This window comes from Haemaphysalis longicornis, unplaced genomic scaffold (assembly GCF_048455015.1).
Source record: "Haemaphysalis longicornis isolate Haplotype H1 unplaced genomic scaffold, Haemaphysalis longicornis Haplotype H1 scaffold_30, whole genome shotgun sequence".
In the NCBI taxonomy this organism is placed as follows: Eukaryota; Metazoa; Arthropoda; class Arachnida; order Ixodida; family Ixodidae; genus Haemaphysalis; species Haemaphysalis longicornis.
In genome coordinates this window covers 2,296,895-2,318,402 of record NW_027526336.1, presented here as the reverse complement: position 1 = coordinate 2,318,402, position 21,508 = coordinate 2,296,895, and the positions used below count along the sequence as shown (strand labels likewise).

General features: G+C 51.5%; 3 protein-coding genes across 4 annotated transcripts in view; 1 reads left to right on the top strand and 2 right to left on the bottom strand.

Moving 5' to 3' along the window:
• The window catches only part of LOC144177722 (intracellular hyaluronan-binding protein 4.S-like), a 45,850-nt gene extending 33,972 nt beyond the window's left edge, over positions 1–11,878 (bottom strand). For both annotated transcript variants that reach the window (XM_077705295.1, XM_077705296.1), the window contains exon 1: positions 11,493–11,878. In XM_077705295.1, coding sequence (XP_077561421.1) covers positions 11,493–11,757 — 265 coding nt within the window. In that variant the 5' untranslated portion in view covers positions 11,758–11,878. The remainder of the gene's footprint in view (positions 1–11,492) is intronic.
• LOC144177720 (uncharacterized) lies at positions 1,552–11,486 on the bottom strand. Its single transcript, XM_077705294.1, has one exon. The coding sequence runs from the start codon at positions 3,569–3,571 to the stop codon at positions 1,700–1,702; it is 1,872 nt and encodes a 623-aa protein (XP_077561420.1). The 5' UTR covers positions 3,572–11,486; the 3' UTR covers positions 1,552–1,699.
• Positions 11,879–11,888: 10 nt separating the features above from the next.
• On the top strand, positions 11,889–20,979 carry LOC144177723 (zinc finger protein 367-like). The gene is made up of 4 exons (XM_077705297.1): positions 11,889–12,539; positions 14,722–14,841; positions 16,544–16,709; positions 18,300–20,979. Exons 1-4 carry the CDS (start codon positions 12,227–12,229, stop codon positions 18,634–18,636), a joined length of 936 nt encoding a protein of 311 aa, XP_077561423.1. The 5' UTR covers positions 11,889–12,226; the 3' UTR covers positions 18,637–20,979.
• Positions 20,980–21,508: the final 529 nt, after the last annotated feature.

Below are 21,508 nucleotides of genomic sequence, written 5' to 3'. Positions count from 1 at the left end.
AAAAATCTGGCCGCATTTGTGCGGCGGCTTGGCCTTGCCCTTTCGCAGTGTGCGTTGCTGCAGGGCAGCACGTGACTTTTAATCGGCGGCGAACTCGCAGCCGCTCGGGGACGATCGTGCGCTCGGTCCCTCATGCCCCTCATGCACCGCGCACTGTTTATCCAAAAAGCGCCGTATCAGATGTGGCCCCGCTGGTGTCGGGTCTTATTTTGCGGTGGTGGTAATTCCTGCCGGCGGCATGTGAAAAAGACATTTTAAACCGATACAGAACCCGTGTACAAAACGCTTCAATCATGTGACCAGTTCAGCTTGGGGCGACGCGTGGTGGAGAGCGGCAACATTGCCAAAACATGCTCCGGCGCGGCTCTGAGTTTTCTAGCGCTGGAGTGAGCGCCATTTCTTTGACAATCTCAAACATCGGTTGCCTTGGTAACAAGGCACAAACCGCCCCAGAAGTCAGTTACGGTCGCGTGATCCCGGTTCAGCTCGGGGCCGCACCTCGCGACATGTGGGCACTGCAGGCGTACCACTCACTCCCATTGGGAAGTGTGAGATGCGTTTGGCATTACAAGAGGCGATGGTGCGCGTGTTGTGGACGCCTTTGTTTCGCGATGAAATGCGACGTTGTGCTTCTGCGGGTGGATAGTGCTTCCCATGGTCTGGATTATCTTTCTCGAGCGACGTACGACTCAACTTCGCATGGGGTATGTGCAGTGTGCGTGGCTAAAAGCCATCTCGGCTTGTGCGCCAGAGTTAAGTGACTTGCTGTTCGTCCCCACAACCGCACACGAGGTGAGTGCCGAATTTACGACGGGCAGGAGGGGGCAACCCGTCGTCTGTCAATCACGGTTCAGACTTGCAACGCATGTTGTGACGTTGTGTTCGTTAGAAACGCATCTCTGGATTGTTTTGAAGTGGAATAAAATGTATCCGTATAACCCGTACATGCGGCTCAGGGAGTTCTCTGCGATTGCACGAAAGAAGTGCCACGGGGCTTCAACGCTTTCTTTATGAAACGTACTCAGGTAAGAATATTCATGTCGTGTTATGGCCGTGTTGCACTGAATACGAACGGTTAAGGGGACGTGCTCCTCCAAACAACTTTTTTTTTAATAATGAAGTTAGGAGGCTGAAATTTTCACAGCTTGTAGAGATTGAGCTCCTCTGGTCATATATGCAATCAGATTTTGAATAGCTGCTCCGGATAAAATGTTACGCAGCATGACTTGCAGAAAAATGGCTTTTTTGTGCACACTTTTTTTTATAGTAAAAATTTTTTCTGAAACTTTTAAAATAGCCTAGGTGGTTCCTTATGAACTGCAGAGTGCACAAATCTACCTGAAAAAGCCTCATCATCATTTTCCTCACCACGAAAAAAAAAAGACTGGTAGTGTGCCTTTTTTTGTTCTGTATATTTTTGTTTTATGACCGTCAGAAATATCTAAGGACACAAATTGCATAATGAACAAGATTTGTGCACTCTACGTGTTATAATGAACATCTGTGCAAAATTTCATCCTGATACGACAACTTTAAGTGGTAAAATAAGTGTGCACAAACTCAGAAAATGGACAAAAACAACAAACTGAGAAAAACGCAATTGAAAGTTTATTTCTTTGGCAGATTCAAAAATTCTTGCTCAAACAACATGAAACTTGGTGGGGATATAGTCTGAAATGTCCACACTGAGGTGCTAAAACTAGAACGCTCCTGCTGCATAAGTTTCACCCTCACGGTTCTTGCGGGCGGAGTCCTCGGTACGGGCCCGGTTCTCCAGGCTGCGGCGATGGGACCTAGCCTCGGCAGTGAGCTTAGCAGACATCTGCCTGATCCTTTGCTGGTCACTTGCACTGCCTAGTCTGACCAGTTCTTCTGAAGGGAAGATTCCCAGTTCTTGGAGAACTTGCTCAAAGCTAGTGTGGCCCCTGTTGAACCACAACACTGCGAGAGCGGTGGCCGTCTCCACTACAGTCCGGGAGGCAAAGCGGGTCTTTGGGCACAGCATCCAAATCTTGCTGTTGAGGGACTCGGCAGCATTCTGCGTTTTTCCTTGCAGACAGCGGGTAAGCAGCTGGGCATCTGTCAAGCGCTTGTAGATGGGCAGCAGCGCCTTTCCTTGAGCTCTGGTTAGGAGTGGAGTGTGGTCTGGAGCTGGTTCTCCCAAGGCTTCGGCTCTCTTGTGCTTGCACCACGACTCATCCCCGCTGGGGCAAAACTTGTGCACATTTGCTTCATTGCTTGAGCAAGAATGGAAAAACGATGCCCAGATGGCGCAGTACATACCACGTAAACTACCCCTGTTGCTGGTTATTGCTATCTGGTAGTAGTGCTGCAGCTTCTCAATGACCTTGTCACCCAGCTTCTCTCCACGTGGCAATGGAGTCTTCAGCTTCCTCATCGCTGTACCAAGACGTTTGGCAACATGGTTTGTGCAGTCCTCCTTTGTCACTGCCTTTGGCCCGTAAACTCCTGCTTGACACACTGCCGTGTAGGCGCTGCTGTCTCCATCACTCAGGAATGTCGTGAACTGCAGGCTGTACGATAGCGTCCTGTGCCAGATGCGCAGTGCTGCTTCTGTCTCCATGGCATGGGATGAGCAGTTCACATTTTTTTCACACACCGGGGAATGAAAAGCTTGCCATACTTCCTCCTCTTGCTCATCAAGCTTTTGGTGGCGGCTGCAGCTTTGACAGTAGTTGGACAGCACCTCGAAGTCCAGGCAGAGACCAGTGTCTAGAGAAATGGCAGTGCCAACACCATTGTGGCTCTTGTGTCCTCGCTTCTGCCAAGTACCATCAAACATCACACCGATGTCAGTCTGACCAGTTTGCGACGCAGTTACTTGTCTTGCTTCAGCAAGGTTGTCAGAGACGACTTTTGTGGCCGCGGCATGAACTTTCTTGGCAATGTTGTGGAACGTCTTTTGGTGCAGGGGTTTCGGTAGACCAAGAATGGCACAAAACCTGTGCAGCTGATCGTGTCCGATGCCAACAGCGCGTGCAGCGAGTACCGCTTTCACATTGATGGCGAAACTATCACGGGGACTTCCCCTGCTGAGTTCCGGGTCGCGGCCTCCGCGACCGGTGGCGGCAGCGCGCTGCGATGAGTAAACAGAAGAAATCACTCCCGCAGGGCACTTCTCGTTTTTGCACTTGAGTTCCAGTACCGATGCGAGGCCCTTCCGCCTGTTCGCAACCTCAACCACGACGAGTTCGCACTTCCCACACGTCGCGCACACCGCGCCGCTCACAAGGTCAGTCAGAGCGCCGACTTCACAGATGACTGCGCTTGCACCGCTGCCGTTGCTGGCTGTCTCCTCACCTTGGAAGGCTGATAACTTCTTCTCCGATGCGCTTACAAAGCCGATAGCGTCGCTGATAAAATCAGCCCCGCCTGGTTGAGCCGCGTTTGCCACGCTTGAAGGCCCGTCGCCGTTAGGCCTCGCCGTGCCGGCCGTGCCGGCGTTGGCCGTGGTCGTCGCAATGCTGCGCCGCTTGCGCTTCTTTCCCTTGTACAGGCGTGAAGTCCGGAACTTCCGGCGACGAAAGTCACGCTTGTCCTCGCCGTTCATGACAGAAAAGTCACGATAAGGAGATAGAAAAAGTAGCTGTAGGCTCAAGCGAAGTGCGAAGCGTTGAAAGCAGAACGATGCACACGGCGACAGCCAATGGCGGTCGCGATTTCGCGTCACGTGATTTAAATACCCAGTAGGAGCTCGTAAAACAAGCGGGAAGAAATATTTTTTTTTTATTTTTTACGTGAAGATACGAAACTGGCGAGCGGCTCGATCGAGAGAAGAAGGCTTGATCTACGTCTCTCAAGTGACCGAAATGGCGGCGAGCCACGCTGCCGTGCGGAATAAATTCTCAAACATGGCCGAAATTTGGCTTGATTGCGCGATTTCTTGGGTCACCGCGAGTCGTTTGGACACATTTTTGACTAAGTTCTCGTTCGTATTTCGTTTTCATTTTTTTACCCATGAAAGAAGGATAGTCAAAGATGATAATGCAAGGGAAAACAAAAAATTGACATATTTCGAAAAAATCGCGTTTTTTCGACCCGCGTGTCCCCTTAAGCGTTTGTTTACACTTGTTTCGTTTGTCGTAAAATGTCCAAGCACTCCGACAGTCCGCTGGCAGATCAGCCGCCAAGCCGACGCTAAGCAGACGACTCATCTCTTTGCCGGAAGTGCGTGAAAAAGCCGCCCAATAGCAGGGTGTCTAGCTCATGACGAACATCTGGGAATCGATGATGTAGACATGTGAAGATGGCAGCGTCCAAAAACACGAAGGAAAGGGTGAGAAAAAAGCGACAAACTTTGCAACAAAAGTGTGAGCTTTCCGCTGCGCGTAAAAGAGTAATACTTGGCACAGATGATGTTGACGACCCAATCTAACGATTGCGCTACTTCATTTAGTGTGCTCAAAACGCCTTTCAGGGCCCCTTTAAGAAAGCATCCCTGCAGCAGCAGCCCCTGGTGTTCAGTTTCTGGGCAGCTACGACTGCCAAGCGTTGGCCCAAAGCCAGGAGGGTGGACATGCGAGAAACACAGCTCTGGAAAACCTGCCAGCAGCAGCCTGCGTGTCGCTCAGACCGCTTAGGAGGCGGGACACATGTGTCCAGGCACCCCCTTAGACCGCCAGCCTGGTACTGTGCTCCCTGGAGACCGAAGGCTCGGGTCTTGGCACGGACCCAAGCCTCGCTGTGGCACAGGGAGGGGGCGACAAAAGAGCACGCGCCCTCAACCATGCCATTCTGTGCTAACATTCACTACAGGGAAACCTGTCGCTGCCGTCGTGGCCACTACCATAGCAACTGGCGACACTGCTCGCCTGTTGGCTTGGTTAGCCACGTGGCTTCTTGCTCTTGGAGCCAAAAAGGGTCCCATTTTTTTGGGATGCTTCTCTTGCAAGAAGCCCCTCAATAATCCGCAACCAAAAAAATCTTTCATTTTTTTAATGATAAAAGAACTTTAGGTAAGCTTTTAGCAGCCCCCCCGACACCTTTTTGCCTGTTCCAAGCACAAGTGGAGCATGCCTATTCGCCTAAGCACCAGTGCCACATTGCCCTCTAGCATGTATTACAAGCATGAGACAGCCCAAACAGATTTGGCGGCACTTTTGCGGGCAGAAGAACCTTGATTTGGAGCAGTTCGGATTTAAAGGGGTACTGACACAAAATTTTAAAACGTTCTTATGTTCCTAAGCTATCAAACATATACGTCAATGCAGTACACAGAGTTGTAGATTTTTGCAGGCCCCACCAACTTGACAGCCCTGACGCCTGTGCCACTCCGCGAAGTCACTTGAGTCAGTTGGTCTCTAAATAAAATATGCATCCAATATAGCTGTTTGAGTTCTGACAAAATCATTATCACTTTAGGGGTAAAATGCAAAAAAAAAAAAAAAAAAAATCCAGCGCTCTTGAGAAGCATTGCACCGCAGTGCTAATTTGACACAAGCGCCAGGTTATCTTTAAAGGTGTTGTGCCACCAAATTTGTTGCTTGTGCATTCTTTGTTGCAAACGTTTCATATTTCATTAGAAAGCATGATACATGCTCTCACATGCACATATTCTGAGTAAAAAATTTATTATCGCACGATTAATGGGAACAGGATTCGGTTTCGGTTTCTGGGCGCCGATTCAAGCAGTGACGTCACAGCGTTGCGCCATAGCCTCCTTTAGTAGGTTACATAGGAGGCTATGGTTGCGCGGACGCTCTGCCACGCGTGTCTACCATGCGGCGCTGCGGTACGTTGCGACTTTACTGCGGCGTCTGCTCCCCCACATACGTGCTTCACCACGGAAGTAAACACGCCGACTCGTCACGTCAAGCCGCGACAGCTCCGACACAGATTCTTTGTCTGCATTTTCGGATGCAGACAAATGAAAAACATGGATATGCAAACCATACAAATGCAAAAAAAAAAAAAAAACGCAAAAAAAAAAGTCACCCTCCCCGCGAATCGAACTCGCAACGTTGACCAGGCGGGCGCGACGCGCGAAACCACTGAGCCACCGAACAACCGATTTGCCAATGCGATATAGCAGGTGTACTAGATGGAGGCCCATCCTTGGAGTCGCACGTCGGTGTTTACTAGCTAGTTTACAGAATTCCTGACTTGTAAACTCAAATTTCTTAAATAGCGCTTGCGCAGCAAGGTTTTGCGATGCCCCCGCAACAGCTTATCGCCATCAACTCTGCTATTTTGCGAAAGCGCTCACAAAAATAAGTGTGCCCGGCTGCGACTGCGATTTTGGGATAGTGCTTGCCGTACTTTGGTTTTACGTTTTACGTTAAAAACCTTTTCCGATACTGATCTCTTATTACCCAAATTACCCTACGTAACTCTTCTTCTGCACGAAACTATTTTCTACAGGCGAGCAGATCGCACACGCATTCCGGGGTAGCAACGTCGCCGAAGAGCACGGCCGAAGCGTCGAACGCCAAAATACGGATCGCATTAGCGCTAGTGTTGAGTTGTATGGGCTTCATTGAACTTACTGAGTTTATTACACTCCAGAAACTAACAAAATAAAGCCGCGTTCATTGCGGCACGAATGTTGTCGGGGCGCAGTTTCTCTCGGTCGATTCCCGACGACGCGTCGGGCGACCAGTCAGGCGACCGGTTTTGTTGGCGTCTTCGGTCGGCGAGTCAGTCACACTACGGCGACTTTCCTTCGGTCGACGTGTATCTGTCGCCGTCGGCGTAGTGTGACAACGCGGTCTGGATATTCGGCAGTTGGCCGATGGTTTGGCGACTCGTTGGCGTCGCGTCGTCGTCGTGTCGGCATAGTGTGTCTGATACGACCAAGCGACCAAACAAACTGTGGTAACTGGAGTTCACGTTGACGTCGCTCGAGTCGCTAACGTTGTATGACGTCACAAACTTTGTTACGCTGGCAATTCCCTGACGTCATGGTTAGTGGCGCTAGCGATGGGTCCCGATTTCCAGAAGAGCATTTAGGTAATTTTTAGAAGCGAATTAAAATATATATTAAGCGCTTGCTGTACCCAGCACTTCGTGTTGAGGGTCGTTGGATGCAGGGGAAGCCTACAGCAGGCTTTTTACAGAGTTAAAATTTGGTGGCACAACACCTTTAAGGTCATAAACACAATACAGCACGGTGCATTTGGCAAAATATCCCCGCCACACATTGTGCAGACCCTACACATGAAAGCGAGGCCGTAGTCGTCAGATATTAGGAACGTTTATAAATACAGTGCAAGTCAAAAATGACCATTCCCTCGCAGCTCCTGTCAAAATCAGACTGTTGAACGGGAGAGCCTTCATCAGAACTAAAATCTGAAGAATCCACATGAGAGTCATCACTGCTGCCAGGGTACGAAAGAGAATCAGCAGCAGCTGTGAGACGGGACGCCACTTTTGCCCAACTGGCCGTTTCAGAAAACGCAGCCCGAAAGCGAAGCACGCTTCAGACGCTATCGTTTGCGTCGCTTCACAACCTTTTTCCGTCACTCTTGCGTGTGAGAGTGAGCTACAATAAGGTGTGTGACAGGAAGGCAGAAGACGAAGGTTCGGCTGATCTAGAGATACCACGATGTGATCACCATCTCCCCGCTCGTACAGACGTGCGCAAATGCACCCTTTTCCCCACCAAAACTGGCGTGAGCAGCGAAATCGTTGCCAGAGTCCGTCAATGCTTTTCTGGTCATGAAACTCCCGGCCGAGTTTTGTTTGAGGACAAAGGCTCCCGCGAGAGGCGCCGCCGCAGATCATTGGGCTAGAGTACCTACATTGACGCGCGTCCGCCGTGCAGAGTGGAGACACGTATGCGTTGCGCCGCCATTTTGGTTCGCTCGCTCGCCGCCACAGCAAGTCATTGTAACAAAACCGCACCGTAATTATCTCCACAACACGGTTCACTGGTGAAGTTTGAACCATCGTATCTGTATCGCGTTGCTGGGTCTCGTGGGAAACGAAAAGAACAGCGCGTTGAGCACTTCGACCCAATAGGGGCGGCACGGGATCGTTCAAAGGGTGTCTCCACCCTGTACAGCGGTCTGTTTTCGAGGTTACCTACGGAGGGTATCGGGCCGCCGCCGCTGCAGCGCGCGTTCAGCCGTGCGCGGCAGAACTTGCGTACGTGTTTGGCGGCACTTTTCTGGATAGAAACGGAATGTTGGTAGTTGTGCCTTCAATTGTGGCTACAAAACGAAGCCGTCAGGATTGGAGCCCTGGCAGGGAAGCCGTATGCGGCAGAACGCACGCTCAAAACTGCCAACTGCTATCTGTGCTTGATTTTTTAGAAGTCCCCATGAGCCCTGCTAACACCGCAAGGAGCGTCTGCTACGCGCTGCACTCCCCTCCGACCGCTTCGCCGGCTGCCCTCCGATCAACGCCAGCGCCGCGGCCTCCCTGAGCAGCGTACGAAGCTCTCCCATAGCGTGACGGCGAAGTTTCACGACCAGAGAAGCACTGACGGACTCTGTCGTTGCCTTTCAGGCTGTTTTGGAGCAGCTATGCACAGGAAAACGGAATTGTCAAAAATGCGCAATCTCTTGGGAACTCACTCCAAACCAGCCTTGACAGCCAGCCTACAAGTCTCGTCAAAGTAAATCTTAACATGGAAATAAAAAAGGTAAACCCACCCACACACAAGCAATATAAGGTGCATGAAGCCACAACTGAGTCAAATCAGAAACCTGTGCTCCAATGGCACGTCGAGTGCCTTCCAAGAGAACATTAATGTGCAGCACCTTTTTTTGGACAATTTATTCGGTTCAAATGTGCCTCAAGCTGAACTGTTGTACGGAATGGACACATCTGTGAAGCAAAGGTTTGTACCCTCATCCCAGTGCATCCACGAAACTTTCAAGGAGTTAACTCCACACAGCTTTCGACTATAGAGTGAGCACAAACAGTTTTGAATAATTGTCTCATACAATTCATTTTTCCTGAAAGTTTAACTCTTTCGGGACCGCTCCATAGGCCATCGATCCCATATGATCGATGGTTTCGCGAGCCTGCAGAATACAAATTTTCGCTCGATGGAACACCTAGCGACATCTGGGAGATAGTTTGAAAACTGGAGTTTTCTCTTTTGTGAAGTTTCTTTTTTTATCGCCAGGCGGCAACGTATCATATTTTATTCTGACGGGCAGTGGTTTCAAATGTAAACAAACATGGCGTCATACTCGCGCGAGCGCGATAAGAAATCCGCCTCGTCTCATCTCGCATATCTTCGCCTTCTACTGTGGATTTTAACGATGAGAGAGGCAGTGAAGAGTCGGAATGTGGCTTTAGAGATCGGATTTCAGCTCGAGTGAGGATTCGGGTGTCGATCAGCCTGGAACATCAAATCGCGCTCAAAGGTGGGTGTTGGTTTCGGTTTCAATTGGCTCTGGAGTAAATATGTGCGCTCGAAATATGTTCTGGCTGGTTTATATTTGTTCGCTAGGGTGTTAACTACCTATGGTGGTGATCTCCTGCCACCAGTGCAGAAACGGATGAAGTTTTCGCCGAGACGAGAGCCCGGCGTGTACCTGGGCGACGACGTAGCCATCGCCTTAGTGCCAAAGAGATCACACACAAAACAAAAAACCAGTTACACCTAGCCGCATCAAACTTTTGCGATGAAGAAACAAAGCATTGTGTTAGATTTTGTATATCCTGAAATAATTTTATTATTTTTTAATATTTTTATATTTACACTTTTTTCTATCTTTTTCTGTAGTTTTTTTACGAAGTTCTTACTTTCAGATTTTTTCATGGTTCTATCGTCAGTGTTGAAGTAAAACTTGGTACTGTATGTCAAAGAACATATAATTAGCTGCATTTTGGTATATGCTAAGGCAGGATGGTGCCTTTGCTTTATGTAATAAAAAATTTGTACCGCGACCTCTCTTTTTCGTCACTTTTTCCGGCGGTCCCGAAAGAGTTAAACATTGTTGCAAGTTTCACCAACGTATCTGCACCCCAGGGTAAATATTTTGACAGCATTCTGCAGCTTGCATTTGAAAAGAGCAAAAAACCGTCTCGCTAATCCGTAGCACTTAAACAAGTTCTGTAGCAGACGACGCTGCAGCTGCCAGCCCGTCGCGCGCACATTTGCTCCGACGAGCTGTCTGATCACTCGCCAGCTGAGACGCTTCTTCGGCCTGGCCGTAATAGGTGCACTCTCAATTTTGGTCTGCACTGTCAACAGCATATTTCACCTGTCATATTTGGTACCTTGCAGTCAGCCGACTAACCAGCAATTTCAAGAGGTCAAAATAATCAGTGCAGTAGGCCTTAATTTTGCGTAAACGCTTCAGACATGCTAGTCAGGCAAGGTGGGATACTATCCCTCATGCTTGGCACAAATACCGTGCATATGACCGCACTGCACTTCTTCCATGGCCACGAGACTAATCTGGTGCAAATACTGGGTACAGCAGCCCATCCCGACCACAGGGTTACCAGATGCACGAGTCCCAACGAGCGACTACGAAAGCTTGGCTGCCACTTGCAGCATGACCAATCTGCAGAAGCTCCAGGAATGGGCCGTTACGGAAGCGTCAACCCCAGCACTAATGAACCAAAAATATGATCGGCCGCGACGGCGGGACGGTCCACGGCGACCGCCGTCACGTGCCCAGAGCACTGTCAAGGCCAGCCGTTTTCTCCCCTGCTGCTGAACTCGGCGAACGCGCGCCGAATGGCAAAGCGAAAGCCCCACACGGGAAAGGCCTAGGGATCACGCAGGCCTAACCGGCACCACGCGCTGCTCAACACAAAAGCCGCCTGGCCGCGATGAATGGACGTCGGCCCCGTCACGCAAGACCTTGCTTCTGTTTACTCGAGACGCGAGGAGAAAGGGGCCGTGCCATGACAGCGCGGCCGATCACCATCGGAAAGGCGAGCTACCGCGCCGGCACGTGGTAAAAAGAAGCGGACACAGCACCCGGCCCTGTGAAACGCCGGCCTAAAGAAAGCGCGCGGCGCGCTCCGAATAACCGCGCGCCGCTTGACAAAAAAGACAGTCACGTGCTCGCACCCAGCAGCTGCTAGCAGCGATCTCACGAAATGCAGCAGCGCCGGCGGGCACGGTAGTGCTAATGGCGGGCGCGCACCTCGCGAAGAGACGCGCCCTGGGCTCTCCCAGGACGCAAGTTTCGAGCAGAGGCACACACCGACGACGCCCGGCCAGCCGCTATCGCGCGAGACGCTAATCGAAGCGAAGGCGAGCGTGACCGCGCTAACCCAGTTATGACATCGCCCGATACGCTGCACATTGCCATGTTTGGAGAGGGCGGCATCGGGCCTGCTGGCGCGACGGCGTGCCGGCGGTACCAACAACGGTGCACGCGGCTTCGCTGCCGGTGTGATCTCGGCGGCAACCGAAGCGGCAGACGCAAGTCGCGGCGGCCTTGCGAACGTGCTCGCGAGGCACGACACGGCGCTGGTCTTGTGTTGCGCTCGACCGCTTAGGCCTACGGGGGAAGGGTGCGCGAGAAAGAACGCACTCGACGGGCGCGACTACGTACCGTCCCTGGGCGCGATGCTCCTCTCCTGGGCTTTGTTCACGGGGATCTCCTTGGCGGTTTTCTTGCCGGCTGCGCTGGCGGGTGCCTTGACGCCCTTCTGCGGCGCGCCGGCGGTGCCTTTGCTCTTGTCCTTCGTCGTGGTTTTCTCGGCCTTTCGCCGCTCCTTCTCCAGCTCTTGCTGCCGCAGCAGCTCTGTCGGGTCTTCCTCGTCATCGTAGAAGAGTTCATACCTGTTCTTCACGCCGATTCCGTACGAACTCTCCATGATCAGATGGCCTCTCCGATCGGAGGATGCCTTTCGATTAAAATTTGACCAATTTTACTGCTCTTCCCGCGAATACATGCAAAATGGCGAGGTAAACGAACCGCTAGGCACGCCGGGAAGACAAACTTTCGCCCCCTCCCTCTTTTGCGCCTCTCCCTTGCCGACAACCTTAACACCGAATTTTTACTGCTCAGCTCTCACGTAGCCAAAGACTTCAGAAAATATTGCCTTTTCAGATTAAACTAATTTTGATGAAGGTGCAGGACTGTATGGGGCTATGTGCCGTCCCAACTTGGTGCTGCACCGCCGCTTCCGCTTCGCGCTTGCCCCGCTTGCCCGTGATGCATCGGTCCGGCGAGGAGGTTTGCGCGCGGCGGGAGTTGGCGCGAAATTTCCATGCTTTTCGCCGGTACTTTGCGGCGCACCTAATCGCGTGCCGTCTCAGCTAGCGTGAGCGCCGTGTGCCGCTATGATGTCGTCCGTCGCCCCGTGCAGCCCCCCGATCCGGGACCAGACTTACTTCCCGTGGAACTGGCACGAAGTGGCGGTGTCCGTCGATCTCCAGAGCCCGCGCGCCGGCACGGCCGCGGGCGAGGCCAGGTCGCCGCACACGCCGACGTCTGCGCACGGGGACGGGCAGCGTCGCGGTCGGCCCAGGCTCGATGCCATCACGTCGCTGATCCGCGAGGGCTCGTCGTCGCCCAGCAGCATCAAGTGCAACGTCTGCAACCGCGTCTTCCCGCGCGAGAAGTCGCTGCAAGCCCACATGCGAACCCACACGGGTAAGAATGAATAACTGCGTTTTGCCGCGCTCACATTCCGATGAAAGCAAGCTTGCTCGTACGCTCCATGTTTGGGAACAAATAATTGACAGAGATGCTCGATCAAGGTATTTAATTGGCAACGCTAGTCTGCGCTGTTCGTGTTTCACGCTCTCGGGTGTGCAATCACTATGCGCGTATGCCTTGCGAAGTTTAAAGGCCGCCACGTTTGATCAGGCGGCGATGAGCAACTGGAGCGTATCACTTGTCCGTCTTCTAATAATTTGTCATCCGCGCGATCAATTGGCCCCCTTGTTCCCGCGCTCGGCGCATAACATTCCGCCTTCGCGGGGCTGTGCGGGCATTTCTCCTCGCGGGCCCTTTAAACGGGTCGTGCGACCAGCGCGCGCGCGCGCAAACCTCATATTGCACGAGCGCGAAAGAAAGCGCGCGCTTTCCCGTGAAGCTAGAGCCACTAGTGGCTGCACGTGAAGCGTTCGTTGGCGCACAGTTGCCCGATCTGTTGTCACACTCGTCGGATTCTTCCTAATCGTCGATAGCGCAATGACCTTCGTCCGGCGGGTGCTGCTACGCGCCTTTTTTGTTTTGTTTTTTCCGCAACAGCTTTGCGCTCTTTAACTCGGCGCGTCGTTCTTGCGTTTGGCTCTTGTGCAGTTCGATGCGTTTGTTTCCGTATTAACATCTGGCGAACACCGTATTGCCTTTGTCTATCATCTTCGTATTAGTTTGACGTGGCGGCAAACCCCCGATTGGCGGCATTTGGTTTTGTACATGGAGAGAGAAATATTTCGGCGTTCTCGAACTGTTCGCCCGGTGATTGTGCCGCTAATTTGGCGTGAATTGTTCGCTCTGAATTAGTTCCAGCGTACCGCGTCGGAGTACTCTTTGAACCAGTCCGCATTTACCTAGTTCGCTTTTTTTTTTTTTTTTTTCGTTTTTCATCCACTTGTTTTTCTCCTTTCCTCTATATATCACCCTGCAGAACGTGTGCCATACTTCGTCCCCCTCGGACAAAATCCCGATAGATTACGCGTCGGCTTGGGAAACTATATACAGAAGCAATAAACTGCATTCTTTTGTGTTCGGAGTAATAAAGGGCCGTCCGCTCGTTTTTATTTCTGTGTATCGCTATTCAGCTATTCCATAATTAGTGTGCTGTCGTTGGTGCTTGGCTGCAGATTGCAATATTTTTTGCTCCGAGTGTTGCCGGCACGTAACCACGCGCCGCACGCGTTGTGCCTTTACGTCGCACCTAACTATTGGTTCGCTTAGTGAGTAGCCCTGCTTACTATTCATCACCACATATCCAGAATACTCGAAAAAAAAATCATGGGAATCTTGACGAAGCAAGTTGTTAGCTCGTGTGATATACCGGGTGTCACGACGATAATTGGAACACTTTAAATTTTTTTTCCTGGGCGAATCGCTGCCTGGTTCACGCTCAAACTTCATACGAAGGACGCATTTTGTGGTCTATTTTGTTTGACACCGGGAACAACGACGGCACTTACTGTTTATTCTGAAAATAAATGGAAAGGAATTTCGCCTATCAGAAAATGGCGGCCGATTTTGACGTGCGAGCCAGTGCAAGCGGATCTTGGAGCAATGGCGCCACCTGAGGTAGGCAGAGCGAAACGGAAGATGGGGATTCACGCTCCTTTTCCCGTGGAGTTTCTAAGTACCGTTGTTGTACCCGGTGCCAAACAAAATATGCCACGAAATGCGTCCTTTGCGTGAAGTTTGAACGCAAAAGTGTTCCAATTATTGTCGTGACACCCTGTATAAGCAAAAGAACATGGGTCCTTGTGTGCTGAGGTTATATTTTTTGAACACATGAGCAACTTTGGAATGTTTGAGCTAAGCGGGTCGTATGCTGCAATTCTTTTGGCATTGCCTTCAACCACAAAGCCATGTGTTCATGCTGGGAAATCTGAGAAAGACAGCGTAACAGCAACGAATGAACACAATCAGATTTTGTGCTACCAGAAACATAATGAACTCCTCCAACCCGTGTCCAGATTTCATGAGAACGTTGGTGGATGACGGCTGTGTGAGGTCTGCTAGCACCGCAGGCAACATGGCCAGGCAGCGTGCACGAGTCTTTCTGCCTCAGAGATTTGGGTGGGAAGCCAGGCACTGCAGCCGGGCAGCTGCGACTGGTGCTTTTGTTGTGCCATTGCAGGCGAAAAGCCGTACCGGTGCGACTTCCCCAGCTGCTGCCGAGCGTTTGCCCAGAGCGGCCAGCTCAAGACGCACCAACGACTGCATACAGGGGAGAAACCGTTCGTCTGCTCCGAGCCTGGTAAGATGGCCCACGTCGGCTGAACGGGTTCCTTTTGGCGCCGTCCCTCCGCTCGCCCACAAATGTTATGATCACAGCAAGCCGTGCATGGGCTGCCTGAAAGGCCCACCAAGTACGACCTTGTCCTGCGTATAAGAACTAGCCTTCGGCAACCAACTCAGCTCCTTTCCAGCCGTGAGAGACGCTTCCTTTAACCGAGAAAACATGGCAAATATCGAGAAACTCAGATTTCACGCTGCAGCTCCACAATGTGGCCAGGAGTCACGTCATACCAGGCAGCACTAAAGCCGCAGATACCAGCGTGTTGGCTGCGTGTTAGCATTCAAGTGATGCTATCCATTGAAAGTGGAGGCCACACCACAATTGCCCACGCAAATTTCTTGGCACTGGCTTAGACACACAAAAAACATTCTGTGACAGCAGAGAGAAATTGGCTGAAAGTGTGTTTTCCTTGATAGCTCCATTACCTGTTTGAGGTTTGTGATAAAATTGCTGCCATTGTTATCGAGACAAAGCAGCTTTTTTTCTTCCTTCTCTCCAATGAACCAGACTTGTGTCTTGACTTCATGGCCCCTCTGAAAAGGCGCTACTGCATTTGCTTGCTCGTTATCTGTGTTTGCTGTGATACCCTGCTGTCCTGTTTGCTTGGGGAACCTAGATATATTAAGAGAACTTGAGAAATATCCAACTGCCCATAACAAAAATTAAAGGCGGCAAAAACCAGCCATTACAAGGGCATCTTCGAAGCCACCACCCGTGTTATGTCAGACGAGCTGCACCCGAGTAGGCTTTCTTGCCAGTGACAGGAGTTGGTGGAAATCCGCTGCTCACTTCCTCGGGAATCGGAATCGCTCCCATTGAAGGGTGAGAGCGGAGCGTCAACTGGCATGGGGATGACGTTTGTTGGCGTATTTCGTAACTTGAGGTTTGGGATTGACTTTTGTGCATTGCGGTGCCGTTTCAATGCGAGTGACCGAGGAGACGGGGCCAGCTAGAGGAGGGTTTTGCGAATAAAACCGCCGTGGAGGTTGGCGTCTCTTGCCTGCCTCTCAAGCTGGCGCCGTCTACACGGCAGTCGCGTGAGGAGGATCGTCAGAGTCAGACCCGTACCACAATAGGCTCTCCAATTTCTTTGCACAGCATAATATTATCAGCAAAGCCCAATATGCCTTCCAAAAACGACGATAAAATAATCAAAAACATTGGAGTGAAGAATTTGACGGATGATTTCCAGACCTGAGGAAAGAATCTGATTCAATTAACCACACAATGTTTCTAAATAAATTAGGCTGATGTGGAATTAGGCGTAGCCAACAAATTGATAGAAAGTTACTCTAAAGTTCCGAGAGAGTGCTCCCCCCAAAAAACATAGGCCACACCCTAAAATCGCGCTGGCTTCGGTGCCTTTGAGAGCCCAGGGCGCTCCTTCCGCAAAATGTACCATGGCCTCAAGCACTGCCGATGAACTTATCGCTGTAATTTGGGTGGGCGTTCTTTGGGGACTTTACTGTCAACACCCAAAAACAGCTTGTATGCTTTGGAGAGGCTAGGTCAGGTTTTTTAACAATTAATTGCTGTGTGCCTTAGGGGTCCGAATCCCACTCTTCCACATGTGCGTAATATGTTCGGCCACCAGCCCACTGTTTGGCTTGACTGGCAGGGGCAATTTTTTGACAACGGTGGGTCCCACTCTTGCACCCAGGGTGCACCCAGCGGTACACCCATCCGAACCGGCGCTGCAGCCGCCACCCGTTTTCGGTGCTCCGGCGAGACGACCCCAACGCCACGGTGGCGGCGCCTCGGGGCACAGACGACGAGCGGGCTGACTGCGAGAACCGGAGCGAAGCTGTGGCCCTCTGGCTGAAAAAGTGAGTGCCGATGGGAGGCCGTGCGGTGTTGACGCTCCGCTGCCGCCACTCGTGCGGCCCCTTGGCTTGCGTGGCACGTTCTCGTTCGCTTGTTGCCGACCACACCTGGGCCCGCCACAGGGCGTACGGCAGCCCTTGCGCTGCATTTACGGCTATCGTTCCAATGCACACTACTTGCAGGACAGGCGAGCTTGCCCAAGTGCAACACTGTCACGCACTGAGGGACGAGGCGAGGTTCTTGCTGAAATTGGCGTTTACTGCATCGAACTTGTGCCCTGCTGCAAACAAGGAGAGAACACAATAGTTAAAGGAGCCATGAAGAGAAAATACAAGTTGGGTTTATTAGAAAGACTGCTTAGTCCCGATAACAATGATACCAATATCATCGCGATCTTCGAAAAAATAACGGAGATATTAACGAAAACGTGTGAAGCCGTGGCGACCCCCTAGCCAATTTCCCGCAACTTTTCTATGACGTCACGGAACCTTGTTTGTGCAATTGGCGCCTCCCTAACTGACCTGTCGCGACGACACATGACTGAACGTCTGTAATGGGGTCTCTAGTTTCATTTTACCGCATCACTTGAATGCTAACGTGCAGTTAACGGACTGAAAATTATGTTTTATTGTTGGCCCGTATGACGTCATTCTCGCTCATAACACGTCACTGTGGCGCAAAATTTGAAACTTATTAAACACTTCTTGCTTTTTTTTCGTTAAAAAAACATCTTTTGGGGCTGCAATGGAGCTGAGTGAGATACTGTATCCTAGTTCTTTCAAATTAAACGAAGTTGTATTTTCTCTTCATGGCTCCTTTAAAGGTACCTGCCGCGTGGCTCACTGGCTGAGGCATTGTGCTGCTGAGCCCGAGGATGCGGGTTCGATTCCCGGTCTCAGCGCCCGTGTGTTCAAGATTTCGGTCAAAATTAATCCCAAGGCCTCCACTGGGGCGCGCCTCTCTGCCATCGGTGTGTTATACCTCACGATCAATCAAGAACCGTCAAAGAGGCACTCCACCAAGTGACACGCACATTTCAAAGCACTGTTCCTTTCAGAACCCTCGAAACAGGCCAAGAATCAAACGAGAACACTCTAGCTCACTGATTGCCGAGCAGAACAGGGGCGGTATTCTCGAGTTTTGTCCCTTTTGCGTCCCTTTCAAAAGTGTCCCTTTTGGCGAGCCCTGATTGGCTAAAAGCAAATAACCGGAAGTGACGTAACGCAAGCGCGGCAAACCTACTGCCAACGCCCACTGCTTAACCGGAAGTACGTCACGATGAAAGGGACATAAAAGGGACGTTTTCAAAAGGGACAGTTACGAGAATACCGCCCCAGAAGAGTGAAACAGGCACAGTGCTTGGAACACGGGATAAGTGACTACGCGCTGGTAACGCAATGAACCGCAAAGCTTAGCTTGTGGCGGCATGCATTGCCAAGTGGCCCTGGTAGTGTGTATTATTCTGTGGCTGTAGCCTTTGTAGCCCTAGGGTGCAGCTGTGGTGCTTAGAGCTCCCAGGCTTTGTTCCCGTCAACTTGTGGCTTCCAACAGCGCGTTTAACTTGGACTTCCCGACCCCTCTCTCCCCTGCAGCCACACCGAGCAGAGCCAGGCTGCCGACGTGGCCGGCATGCCGAAAACACGCCAGCTCAGGCGCGAACTGGACGCCCAAGCCCGGCTCGACTCCGAGGAACTGCTGCAGAAGAAGAGGCGCAAGCCGTCGTCCCCCGCGTGCCACGACTACTCCGGGAAAGAGCGCATGATGGGGGCGCTGGCGCTCATCGAGCTCGCCAGCCGCGGCTGCCCCGAAGAGGAGCCCAGCGGCCGGCCCGGCCACGAGGGGGCCCCGGGGGCCTCCAGCTCCGCCGGCCCAGCGGCCGCCGACCGTCCCCTCGACCTGACTGTGCCCACATCCCGGGCCGCTTGCTAGCCTGGCCAAGGGCTGAGCAACCCCGCCGTGCATCTGCTCCCGTGAGGAAGATATGCTCCGCAACTGCTGCGGTCTTGGAAGATCAGTCTCAGACTAACCATGCACTCCCTGAGAAGCAATCCGACGTTTGTTTTTTGCACACATTGCATCCTCGTAGCACCTGCGAACTATCCGCGGTGAGCCGCACTGCCTTTTACGCATGTTGTCGGAAGTTTTGTCCACTGCCAGGCGAAGGAGTAGTTACACTGCAACAGGGCACACCTTGGTGTTCAGTTGCTCTGCAAGTGCCACAAAGCGCGGGCGACAAGCGGGAAGTCTGCAATAGTCACTGCTTGTGATCTCATCTCGTTTGCCCAGGGCACCCCTGAAATGTGACCTGGTTCAGTCACGGTGTCCTCAATGTCTGGCACCGCGCGCGCATGTTGAAGAAATGCTGGGCAGGGAGGTTCGCCTTGGGCGAAACCACCTCTTTGTGGCCTCCGTTTTTAACTCTGTACAGGTTCCCAGTTTAGATTGTGACGAGCAGACCTGTGGGATTCTGATGGAGGCGAAAAGCAAAAACGCCCGTGTGTATGAGATTTCGGCGCACGTTAAAGATCCCCAGGTGGTCAAAATTAATCCGGAGCCCTCCACTACGGCGCGCCTCATCGCCTGCATTGCGTCGGCGCGTTATAACCCTACAATCAATCAATCAATCAGACCTGTGGGAAGCGCTGGCAGGACGCCTGCCCTCTCTCGGGGCTGGATGCGAGCAGAGCCAGGGCGCTGTTTCCTCACCGCAGAGCATGTGCAGTTACCCTGTGGCTCAAGCGGTGTTCTGCCTCATTGTCCCTGCAGCCTGCTGCTGCCATCTCAGTCGAAGCACGATAGCTTCTCACCCTTCCTGAAGGCTGCAGAAATGTTTACAATTTCAAAGCTGGTGGGCTTTCATCGCTTGCCTTGTTAAGGGGGCACGTGGCAAATAAATCATGTTAACTGATCTGCCCTTAACTTGTTGGGCAAGTAGAGACGACTAGGACCGAGACAAAACAGAAATCAGTTTGTCGCTACCTTGTATAGCTTTCAAGTTATGAATGCATGCTGCTACTTCGTTCGTTGCTTAATTAAAGGGAAGTAGTAATGCTTAAATTTGTTACAATTTTTGGGCCACTGTATTTGCAAAGGAGCATTGCGTGCAATAAGGCCGTTTTTGTTTTCTGGGCTCTGTAGCGTTAATAAAATTTTAAAAACATATACATATTTTCAGCATATAGACATTTCAGCATATAGGGCCTGTGATGCCAGTCTTGTTGGTGGTATCTACTGAGACCACAGAAGTAAATGAACAGCTTTATTGTGCACAGCACACCTTTGCAGCGAGAACTCTGGCACAAGAATCGGAAGTAGTTTCAGCCGAATTGGTTCTTTATTAAGGGATGAACTAATTAGCGGTATGCTTTTGTAACTTGAAAACTATACGAGGTAGCTACAAGTTCCGACTTTGTTGTAGTGAAGTGTCCTCGTGCACCGAGTTTCAAGAGATTCAGTGCACCATTGACGAGGTTAGTTTTAGTTGCCAAACCCCCAGTGCAGCTTGATTTGTACTCTTGCCTTGTGGGAACACGGCTACTTAGAGGTGAGCAGCAAGAATGACACGGGAGCCTCCAGTGCGCACCACGCAAGGCCAGCTGAGCACTTGGTCGAATTTGCACGGTGAGTTCACCCCGATGCCCCACAGCAGTGCTGCCACCGTGGGGCGTTTCGGCCATCTGTGCTTTCACTGCTGTTGCTGCTGCCCTGTGGCCCGTCACTGATGAAAACTCGCTCTGGGAATGTCTGGCGCCTAGCTTGGATGCCAGCGTGCTTACCCTGAAGACAGCGCATGGTGGGAATGGCTGGCACGCTTGCACACACACAGTCATTGCGCGGTGGCTCCATGGACCCCTTCCCGGTGCGGGAGGAGACACCTTTGTGCAGTGCTGCATTTCCGGACTTTCTTGGAATGGTGAGACACACCCACTTTGTGTCACGTTTGCCCTCTCATCGGACATCACTGCGCGTGTAGTTGGGCGTTTTCTTTCTTCCTTGGATCGACCCTATTCTCCCAATCTCTCCTGTACTTCTCTTACTACGGCTAGGGATTTGTCAAAGTGTGTATAGTCATTGTACAAAGCCATTATCAAATAATCAGACGAAATGATCTCGCATGCTGCCACTCTTTCTTCTTTTTTCCTAACTGGATTTGAACAAGGGGACATTCTCGCCATTTGTCACGGTGTCCCAGCATTGTTTTCTTCCTGGGTGAGAGAGAACCCGTCCAAAGTTTGCAAACAAACTGGTCATGCTGGCAACAAATTTTATTGTTTGACGTTAATAAAAAAACAAGAAACAAAAAAAGTGGTGTCTCGGTGTCAGCAGGGGTTTATGCGAATTTCGATTTTGGGGGGGTGTCGGTGGGATGTTTGGGGGGGTGTTGTATAAATCCCTAGCCAGGATGCTTGTGGTTGTGGAATCTTTTTGGAGGGGTGTCGAAGTCCTTCTGGGGGGGTGTTAGGGGGGTGTGTATAAATCCCTGGATGTCAGAGAATTGTGCGAGGTAATTTAGTGGCCAATGTCTCGAACGGGAGGAGCGACAAACAACTCCCCCCTAGGTGCAAATTTGAGGATGTGGTTCGGACCTGCTAAGCGGCGACAGGTCCACGCCTGATTGGCCACTGGCGCGAGGCACGAGACGGGGCATGGCATAGCCGTTTCGAAACAAAGCACATTTACTTTTTCCACATACACAGGAAGCCAAGGACAGGTGACAGGGGGGGTATGATGACCAAACACGCACTGCAGTTGACACCCCGTTGGGGTCAAAGCTGCCAAGAAACCGACATTGATCACAATG